Below are 10786 nucleotides of genomic sequence, written 5' to 3'. Positions count from 1 at the left end.
ACAACAGTGAAGATTTTAGCATGAAACGGGTGTTTGGAGTGGGGACCATTTTACCTCCTCTCATGTGGGGCTGCACTTTGTGAAAATGTGATCATCTTCTGGCTGGTTTTAAAACGCAGATGAAATTAAATGCCTCAAAATAGAGGCCAGTTGGTATATTTTAAATGTCAGACGCATTTACACGCGGTCTGGCTAACCTGACACTTGAAAATGGAAGGAAAAATAATTTAAGTGACTTCTTTCCCCAAACGTGAGATTTGTTTGTGTTTGGTTATTAGAAGAATTACGATAACATTGGCTGAAACCCAAAGTGTTTGAGGTCTTCTGTTCACATCCTATTGTTGAGATCCCACAGTTGGTTGGGAGAAGCTAAAAGGCAGAGCATTTGCCTGTGGTTGTGTGTGGACTGGTCACTGTGTGAAGTCTCTGCAGTGTTGGAGCGTGTACATGGGGCCCCTTGTTCTGGGCGAGTGACTATGCAGGGCGGGGGGGGGGGGGGGAGAGAGGTGGGATGATGGTTTTTGCTGTTGTCACACTGGGGTCAGGTGGTGTGCGAGCGGGGTCAGTGTCAGGTGGCATTGTATTTGGGATCAGTTGGTTGCGGGGTGCTTATTATGCTGGAGGTCGGTGTCAGATGATGTTGCACTGCTGGTGGCGCGGTCAGGGTCAGACGCTGATGCTTTGGGACAGTTTCGGAGCGTCGCTGAGGGGCGTTTGGATGTGATGAGCGCATCGAGCCGCTGTCAGTGCACTGGGGGTCATGGATGGATACAGCAGTAACGTGCCCGCCTTCCTCACCAAGCTGTGGACTTTGGTGGAGGACCCTGAGACCAACGATCTGATCTGCTGGAGTGAGGTGAGTTCCCTGAGATCTGGCGGGTGGGGGGTTGCTCGGTGTTATGGGAGAGAGCAACAATCTCACCAGGACCAGGGAGACGGTGCGTCCCAGACATGGTCAATTCGTGACTGGACAGATGATCGATTCTTGAAAACTCGAACGATTTCTGATATAAATCTTTCAAGGGTCCCAGTTTACAAACCACCTTCTTCCAAAAGGCCGAATTCCTTTTATCCCCCCCCCCCCCCCCCCCCCCCCCCCCCCCACATCACAAGTTGGTGAGCACTTTTTTAATGGAGAAAATGAGAGAAATCCGCGTATCACTTTGGCTGCAGCGTCTTTGGCCGACTGGATGAAGTTCTCACTTGCTTCCTTGCCCCGGGCAGTTTGCCAATGTGAGTTGCATCGACTTTGAGCACCCCCGTAGTAACCCTTGCGCTGTGTGTTGTGCTAGTTCCTTCTCACAAATCAAACCACATCTCAATCCAACCACTCTGTTCAACCTGTCCCTAGATTCAAGAGCAAGGATCCAGTAATTCCCGAGATCAGGTCACAAGGGATGAACCAGGTCCCAAGAACCATAGTTTAATCACTGCAACCCCCCCCCCCCCCCCCCCCCCCCCCCCAATCCTCTGGCATATAGTCCTGTGACCCAGCTCACTATCCCAAAACAAACCTTGTCATATAATTAACGTAAATCCAGTAAGTCACAATACTGTAAACCTTCCCACAAGCATCCCCTTCCACCCTTTCCAATTTCAATTAAGAAGGTAATCTTTAGCCCCGGTGTACCCTCAGCTCTAGGGCCTGGTTCAATACCCTGAAACCTGGTGTGAAGTACACATGCGGCAGATTGACAGGTGATTCTGTCCATCCCTGCCTTAATTGGCAACAGTTTCCCTGCATTTCAATAGCAACTAAAATTCAAAAGTACTTAGATCAGCTGTGATGTGCTTTGAGATGTACTGGGAATGGGACAGATGCGATACAAATGCAATTCTTATTGAGCCTCTCACATCCGCCTTGGCTTTTAGCATCGATAGCACAGGATGATCTCTACATGTCTGTCTTTCCAGCTGCCTCAACTCGAGTCCTGGCACCTGGGTCCCAGTTCCTATTCCCTTCCTGACCCTCCATCACCCCAGAGCAACACATTGATGCACATCTCAGACTAGTGCCCAACTTGGCTCCATCCTCTCAGGATAGGCAAGCTAACCATCTTGATCAAAATGACAATGATGCTTGGAGACACAGTGATAAGAGCCTTTCCACTGCCTCGGATAATAGATTCCTTCAAAAAGGAAAAGTACCCAAGCGACACGGTGGCTCAGTGGTTAGCACTGTTGGCTCACAGCACCAGGGACCCAGGTTCAATTCCGGCCTTGGGTTACTGTGGAGTTTGCACGTTCTCATCATATCTGCGTGGGTTTCCTGCGGATGCTTCGGTTTCCTCCCACAATCCAAACATGTGCAGTTAAGGTGGGGATAGTGCTGGGGATTGGGCATAGGTGGGGTGCTCGTTCAGAGGTTCGGTGCAGACTCGATTGGCCGAATGCTCTAACAATTATATGAAACAGATCAAAACCTGCAAAAATGAAGGAGGGAAGAAGACTCGAATAGATTCAAAACTCTTGCAGTATTATCAGCTTCCTCCTTGCTCTTCCAGTCCCAGATATTCGTGCTTTGCATCTTTTTGTACTAATCAGGGGATATGGACATCACTGGTAAGCTGGCATTTATTGTCCATCTCTAGTTTTCCTTGAGGAAGTTGATATATTACGATATGTAATATATTTATTCCTTTCAATCAAACTGAGTTGTAAAATGAAAGCCGTAATCTTCCAATAACGATTAAGTAATTTATTGAGTAATAGAAACTAATCTCGTGAGTTCTTTTTACTAATACTAAACTAGTAAAACAAATAAACAACTGTAGAATATTAATTATTAAATAAGTAGATATAAAACTCTGATAACTAATAACTTCTCTCTAGCTTTCTCAATTCTGTTATCCTGACGCACACTCCTCGAAGAGAGAGCGGGAAAACATTTATATAGGTCCTGATGGCGAGGCCATCTAGTGTTCGTTTGCCTGTACTTGCTTAACATAGTCTGATCATGTATTATTTAATACAGAGATCATTACAAAGGCGATGGTGGGTCTCCTTCTCGTCTGGCTGCTGTCTGTGTACTCAAGATTCAGTTTTTCGTTCATTTAATCTCTCTCTCTCTCTCTCTTTCCCATCTGATGGCCAGGAGTTGCATGATTTTGACTCTGCAAGAATGAAGGAATAATGATCAATTGAGCAATACATGTCCTTGCCAGAATGCTGTGTAGTAACTTGGAGGGGCTTGGATGTGATAGTTATCTCATACACCAGCTGCCTTGGTCCATTCACAAACTCGCAGTTGTGGGTTTGGGAAATGCTTTTGAAATGCTGCAGTGCATCCTTTAGACAGAGCACATTGCAACCACTTTGAACTTGTGGTGGAGAGAGTGAATCTTTAGCTTGGTGGATGGACTGCTGATCAATTGGATGGCTTTGAACTTCTTGCGTATTATTGGAGCTGCACCCAACCATGCAAGTGAAGAGTAGCTCATCACTCCTGACTTGATGCCTTGTCGGCGGTTGAGAGGCTTTTGGGGTGTCAGAAAGTGAAGAATGTGCAGCTGCAGCGAGAACGGGTGAAGCCTGTAACTGTTCATTTCAATATGTGAAGGATGTCATTGGTTGAATTACTAGCCAGTTTTCAACTAATCAGAAGCCTGCTCTCAAGGTGGAATGTAAGAGGCTGAGAATGGAAATGTTGATTTCCATAGTTTTTGGGTAGTCCTTGGTTTGTTTCCATAATGAGTCACTGCACCGCAAGAGTCGTGCATTGTGAGAGGTTCTTTCAAATATTTCCATCGGATTAGACAGTAAATAAATGTAACTTTCCGAATATTACTTGATTGTTACAAAAGGTGGAGGATAAACAATGTGAGCAGAACGGTAATGTTGCTTATGTACAGAAATTCTGGAGAAGAAAATTGGGATTTTCATGTCTCTCTCGCTCAATCTATAATTCTTTCCCACCGTTCAGTCTTCTTATTTCTCATTTTGTATGCCTCTTGTGCACTTTTTATCATTATTGTCTTTATCTCCTTATCTTTAAAACATTCTGACAATTTTACATCCTCACTATAGGCTGGATTTTCTTGGGGTCAGAGAGATTTCATGGAGGTGTAAAAATGATGGCTGGGATCCGATTTCTGGATTCCAGACCCAATTCCCAACGCTCCCAATTTTCAGCAGTGTTGGTTAAGGGTGTGGGCTAGAATGGGTCACATGCCCCCACCCTGCATTCCTGAGCTGGCTAGCTCCATAATGAGCAGCGATAGTCATCTCCTAATCCCCTACAAAGGAGTCATGAACCATAGTTTGGATCAAGGAACCTTTTGAAAAGTAATATTCAAAAGGTCTTACCCATGCCCCTCATGCCAAACTTATGCCCCCCACCCAACTCCTTTGGCCCCTCATGCTCCCCATACCAAACACCACCCATCCACCCACCCTTATGACCCCTCACACCCTCCATTCTAAGCTATGTCCCTCCACCCACCATCCCTCCAATAGCCTCTCATAGCCTCCATGCTTACCTATGGCATTTCCATACCTATTCACCCGCTATACACTCTATACAGACACAATAAACCCAACAGCAATAATAGGATGTGTGAGGAAGCTTAATAAAATAGTAAATCATTTGCAAATATCTGCATTCTTGAACTCGTTTTACTACAGCTCAATAAAGGCATCAATCAGCCAGACCTTTTTAAAATATCAGTAGCAGAAACTGCACTTAATTGAAACCTCTTTATGTTGTGTAAATAAACATCCTGCAGTTGACAGAATAGATCACAGAGTAAGAGCTGTCAATCAAACAATGTTTTCCCTGGGGCACCGATATTTCAACAGTCTAATGGATGCCTGAGCTTTCAGCCAAAAATGCATAATGAGGCTTTTGCTATTGATACTTTAAATGGTCCAGCTGGTTGACATTTTTAAAGTTTGTTTGCACCTCATTCTGTTGCAGTAGGGTTAATTGGTTCTGTCCAGACTGAGTAGTGAGTGAATGGCCATGGACTGCATAAGTTAGCATGGAAGGTAAGCGGGGCCATGGGGGGAATCATGAGGTGGCATAAATAGGCATGGATGGGACATGGGTATTGTGTGGGCAATGGGAGAAGGTGGGTGAGTGCTAGAGGGCTGTTCTTTGTTGTGCTACCATTATTTTGACCTGGACAAAGTCCCAGAACACCAAGGCAGGCTTTTTAAGCTGTCTAGCAACTGGCAGCCCTCTGAACTCTTTCCGGTGTCGGCAGGGCCAGATCCTTGATATTCCAACACCCCCCGCCCCCCCCAACTTTTTAATGAGGCGAGTTTTCCTGAGGCGGATCGGCTTCCCGACTCCCACTACCCACTGCCAGGATGAACATCCAGCCTATATGCCTGATTTACACCTTTCACATTTTCATCAGTAATTTCCACTTTTTTGGGGTCTTTTGGTTTATATTATTCTTCCCCTGATCAGGAGCTATTTTTGAACATAAATATAGATCGCAAGAATCCCACATAGAGTTTTTAAAAATGCTGCAAGAAAAGATTCAAAAGAAAACAAAAATCTTGATCGGATTAATCTGGGCTGGCAGCCTGTTGCATTACCAAGGAAGAGCTGCAATTGATACAAGTGCCTTCCTCCAAATCACACTTTAAAGTCCCATGTTCAGACGGACACGGCAGGTTTTATTGGATTTTTTTACAGAAAGAAAGCAGATAGTTTTCATGTTACCCCAGGCAGTTTTCCCTTCTCATCCCATACCACCTATAAACAGAGTAACTGGTCATTCATCGCAAGGCTGTGAGACATTGCTGATGCAGAATACTTACCTAATTGGCCTATATAACAGACATAATTTCACAGCGTAATTCACTGTGTGAGTGCTTCAGATATGATTGGATAAATGCAAGCAGTAGTACTGGGGGCCTGAAAGAGATGCACCCAGGCAAGAGAAGCACCTTTTGCAAGAGGGGAGAAAGAACTTGGTGAAAAATAGCACATCTTTTTTTTAAAAAAAAGTTACAATGACCCTGTACAATTTTAGCCCGTGCAAAGTTTCGCTTGATTCAGAATGTGCCACTATCACATTTGAAAATGTTTTTTCCATAAACCTTAGCTCCTTCTAAGTTTCCATTGGTGGTTCCATCACTTGAATGTGGGGTAGAAAAATTGTGAATGTCCTTTCGTGAATCCAACCCCAAACACATGTTGTGATGAAGGAGTATGTGAGCAGGAGTAAGGGACGGCATGGTGATGCAGTGGCTAGCACTACTGCCTCACAGCGCCGAACACCCAAGTTCGATCCTGGCCCCTGGTCACTGTTTGTGCGGAGTTTGCACATTCTCCCCATGTCTACGTGAGTCTCACCCCCACAACCCAAAGACGTGCAGGGTAAGTGGATTGGCCATGCTAAACTTCCCCTTAATTGGAAAGAAAGATATGGGTAGTTTAAATGTTTAAAAATAAAATGATGGAAGAATAAAACTTCTGTCTTTGTTATATATTTAATTCAAACTATCCTCACATATTTCAAAAATTGTATTGTAAGCTTGGGAGGCTAATCACTGGACATGCATGCAACAAAGCCTGATTATATAGTGAGAACCATTGAGCTTTAGCGCTAACATGCTAACATCAGCGATGTGAACTGTCTGCCTGATTGAGCCTTGCTCCACATCTAAGTAATTATGCCTGACCTTTGAGTTTAAGATGGTAAAAATGGCCAAAAGGTGGTCAAGTGTCTCATTTCCAGCACTGACTGAGAATGTAATATGCTGCACAAGTGGAAAATAATGTCGTGAGCATCGCTGCTTCAGCTACTTTGATTATGGGACTATAATTTGTAACTGTAGAGAATGCATTGTAGTTTATGTTCCAAAATTAAACAGAAAATTATGGCAACTAAACAAATCCTTTATTAAAATCTACAGTTTTAAAGGGCTGAATGGCCCACTTCTCCAAAGTCCTCTTCCCATGTTGATTCGCAATGTTATCATACATTCATTGTGAACAATGAATTATAGAGTAAGTGGAGCGTGACTGAGATTCAATGCATGACACCTACAGTGGAACAAACCATTGAAAGGGAAATACATTTAAAAGTTCATTTTCAGGATTGTAAATGACTGAAGCTTAAGGGACTGTTTCCTGTCCAGAATTTTGTCCCCATGAAAGGAGCTATAAACCATGTTTGGAAATCGGCCATTTGGTGGCCAACCCCTGGCTTTGACTAGCCTGAAAATATTGCACTTCTGAAACATAAAGAAAATACTTTTATTGACCTGATTTATCCCGAACAGTTCCACGATAAAGAAGTAATTGTCCAAACAGTCAGGCTGCCCTAATCTGCACTCAGTAAAGGTCACAGGAACACATCTAATGGATTACAGTCTGCTGCTGGCAAAGGTCCCAGTGATTTAGTCCCAAATCAAATTATTGACTCTTACAGCATCCAACTTTAGTTACACGGTATTGCGGAAGTGTTTTGAGCGATAAGAGACAAATCCGTTGACTGAATACTGATCAGTCATGATTTAACATGGGAAAACCTGCCTAAAATTGCTAACAATTGAGGTGGACACTTTCCTTACTATCTCAATAAGATTTGGCTTGCTAACGTTAGCACTTTAAACCATGTCACTAAAATGAATCTCCCAACCTCTTAAAAGTGAAGGATTGTCCAGCTGAGCAGTTAGCCATACAGTTTTAGGGTCTAAATGAAAGTGTCTGTAAGGAAGGGTAAGTAGCGTCCTGCACTGAGTGCTTTGGCCCAGCCAGTAACAGCGGCTTTTAGAATACAGTTCCTTGTGCTCCACACACCGATGCTTTCTTTCAGATTGTAATTTTTTTTTTTAATAAACAATTTTATTGAGGTAGTTTTTGGCTTTATAAACAGTTACAGACATCATCAGAAAGGAAGCAAAAAAGGCAAAAATGTGCAAACATCCACGTACTTTCAATACTTCCATCGAAACATATTGCACAAGCCCGCTCCCCGCCCACCGGTACTACCCGCCATATTTTCCATCCTACTCTACTCTACCCCCCACCCCCCTCCCCCCACCCACCTGCTGACGCTCACTCTCCCGCAAAGAAGTCAATAAATGGTTGCCACCTCCGGGTGAACCCCTGCACAGATCCCCTCAAGGCGAACTTAATTTTTTCCCAGATTGTAATTTTAAACAGCGCTGGTGAGCTTAGTGCTTATACAAAGATCGATTGGAAGTGTATTCAATTTTAAGTGGTCAGAATACAAACACCAGTTTGGGAGTGGTTGATCAAAAACCTGAAAAGAAAAAAGACTTGCATTTTTATCGTGCTTTACATGACTTCAACACATCTAAAAGCACTTTATAACCAATTAAGTACTTTTGAACTGTAGGCCCTGTTATTTGTGGCAGCCACTAATTGCGCAGCAAACTTCCACGAACAGCAGCATGCTAAATAATTGGATAATCTGATTTTATTTTCATGATATTGGTTGAGGGTTAAACATTGTGCAGGGCACTGAGATGACCTCCCCAACTCTCCTTCAGCGCCGAGGGTGGGTGGGGGGGCGATATATTAATATGGAGAGAAGGCCAGCAGAATGCTTGCGCAGCAGCTCAGAAAGAGGGAGGCAACCCGGGAGATTGGGAAAGTGAAGGACTGAGACGGGAACTTGATTGGAGATTCAGCACCAGTTAACAAGGCGTTCAAGGAGTTTTATAGCAGGCTATATGAGTCGGAACCCCCAGCTGGGCCGGAAGGGATGAGGCAATTCTTAGGGGGGCTGAGGACCCTGAAGGTGGAGGAAGGGCTGGTAGAAGGGCTGGGGGCCCCGATTGGGATGGAAGAAATAGCAGAAGTGCTGAAGGCCATGCAGGCGGGTAAAGCCCCGGGACCGGTCAGGTACCCAGCGGAGTTTTATAAAAAGTTCTCTGGGATACTGGGGTTGCTGCTGATGAGGACATTTAATGAGTCACGGGAGAGAGGGGTGCTTCTCCCGACGATGTCACAAGCCATGATCTCACTGATCCTGAAACGGGATAAGGACCCGGAGCTATGCGGGTCCGACAGACTGATCTTATTAAATGTTGACGCCAAACTGTTGCCAAAATCTAGTCCTCAAGGATCGAAGACTGTGTTCTGGACGTGATTGGGGAGGACCAGACGGGATTTGTTAAGGGCAGGCAGTTGGCGGCCAACGTTAGAAGACTGTTGAATGTGATCATGATGCACCCAGGAGATAGGGACGTAGAGGTAGTGGTCGCAATGGACGCAGAAAAGGAATTTGATCGGGTGGAATGGACCTACCTGTGGGAGGTGTTGGGGTGGTTTGGGTTTGGACGTGGTTTCATCAACTTGCTTAGACTGCTGTATAAGGCTCCCGTGGTGAGTGTACGGACGAACAGGTTGACATCGGGCTATTTTAAGCTGCACCGGGGGATGAGGCAGGGATGTCCCCTCTCCCCACTGCTGTTTGCGCTGGCCATAGAGCCGCTGGCAATTGCGCTGAGAGCTTCAAGGGGCTGGAAGGGACTGGTTCGGGGAGGGGTGGAACACAGAGTCTCGCTATACACAGGTGACCTGCTCCTATATGTTTCTGACCCACAAGAGGGGATGGGAGAAATGAGGATTCTGGGGGAATTTGGCAGGTTTTCGGGTTATAAATTGAACATGGAGGAAAAGTGAGATGTTCGCGATCCAGACAAGGGCGCAGGAGAGGCGACTGGGGGAGTTGCCGTTTAGAGTGGTGGGGGAAGCTTTTGGTACCTAGGCATCCAGGTGACACGGGAATGGGAACGGCTACATAAGTTAAATTTGACCCGACTGGTGGACCAAATGAAGGAAGACTTCCGAAGGTGGGACATGCTCCCACTATCACTGGCTGGGAGAGTACAGACAGTGAAAACACCTGACTCAGAGGTGAGACTTTGAGCTAAGGATGTGCTGAAAATTGCAGGATGCTGCAATGTGGCAAAATAATGACCTCAAATCATGATCTGCACTGGAGTGGACTGTGGCATCCTGGGAGTAGGGGAGTGCCCCCCTGCAGTTTGGGCTGGGAAATTTTCCATAGCTTGCTGACTAACCTCACGTTACACACATCTGCAAGTGAGTATTCTAATCCTGCTGAATAAACAGCACCTCTGTATGGTTCCATAGAAAGTTACTCTTATGCAAGAAGTTTGTAGTTATGTAGTGAGTATCCCTTACTGAACTCTAATTTATACAGTAAGCAAATCTTCCCCTGCTGAACAACAGAATTTCTGTACATTTACACTGTACAGACAGTAGCGCTTGACTTCTGAATGAAGGACTGCACTGTGGTCTGGAACTTGGTGCTTGAACCTATCCTTTTAAAAACCTCAACCTATCTCCAATCAACTATTCAGTCATGCCTTCCAATCTCTCCCTACCTTGCTCAGCATCTGCTTACTTTTTCCGATTTGTCAACCAGCCTCAGTCATTTATTTACATTAATAAATTAAGGTTTTTTAAAATAGTGATTTGCGTGTAGCACAATATTTATTCCCTAACACTTTGTTATTCTAAATACACAGTGTCAACCACATTGTAGAAATGTGAGGTTATCCACTTTAGTCAGAAGCATATTATTTTTTAAACATGCGATACTGATATATTTTTATTCCGGTTGACCTGCGCATCCTTGTATACAAATCCCAACGTAATTTTGTAGGTACAGCAAGCAATTAGGAAAGTAAATCACATCTTATATTTTGTTATAAAGGGATTGAAGTGCAGGATTAAAGAACTCTTACTGAAATTGCATAACAGTTTGGTGAGACCACACCTGGAATGCTGAATACAGTTTTGATCTTCTTACCTAAAGAATTATATATT

At 44.5% G+C, this 10786-nt stretch overlaps 1 protein-coding gene across 2 annotated transcripts in view; it reads left to right on the top strand.

The window, feature by feature from the left end:
- The first annotated feature begins 529 nt into the window (after positions 1-529).
- The window catches only part of hsf4 (heat shock transcription factor 4), a 112287-nt gene continuing 102030 nt past the window's right edge, over positions 530-10786 (top strand). The window contains exon 1 of one of the 2 annotated variants that reach the window (XM_038806922.1): positions 530-856. In XM_038806922.1, the coding sequence (XP_038662850.1) occupies positions 761-856 (96 nt within the window). In that variant the 5' untranslated portion in view covers positions 530-760. The remainder of the gene's footprint in view (positions 857-10786) is intronic. The other variant, XM_038806919.1, reaches the window with a different exon arrangement.

This window comes from Scyliorhinus canicula, chromosome 9 (genome assembly GCF_902713615.1).
Source record: "Scyliorhinus canicula chromosome 9, sScyCan1.1, whole genome shotgun sequence".
Classification (NCBI taxonomy): Eukaryota; Metazoa; Chordata; class Chondrichthyes; order Carcharhiniformes; family Scyliorhinidae; genus Scyliorhinus; species Scyliorhinus canicula.
The sequence above is the reverse complement of the archived record's forward strand: the minus strand, read 5'-3'. Positions and strand labels throughout refer to the sequence as shown.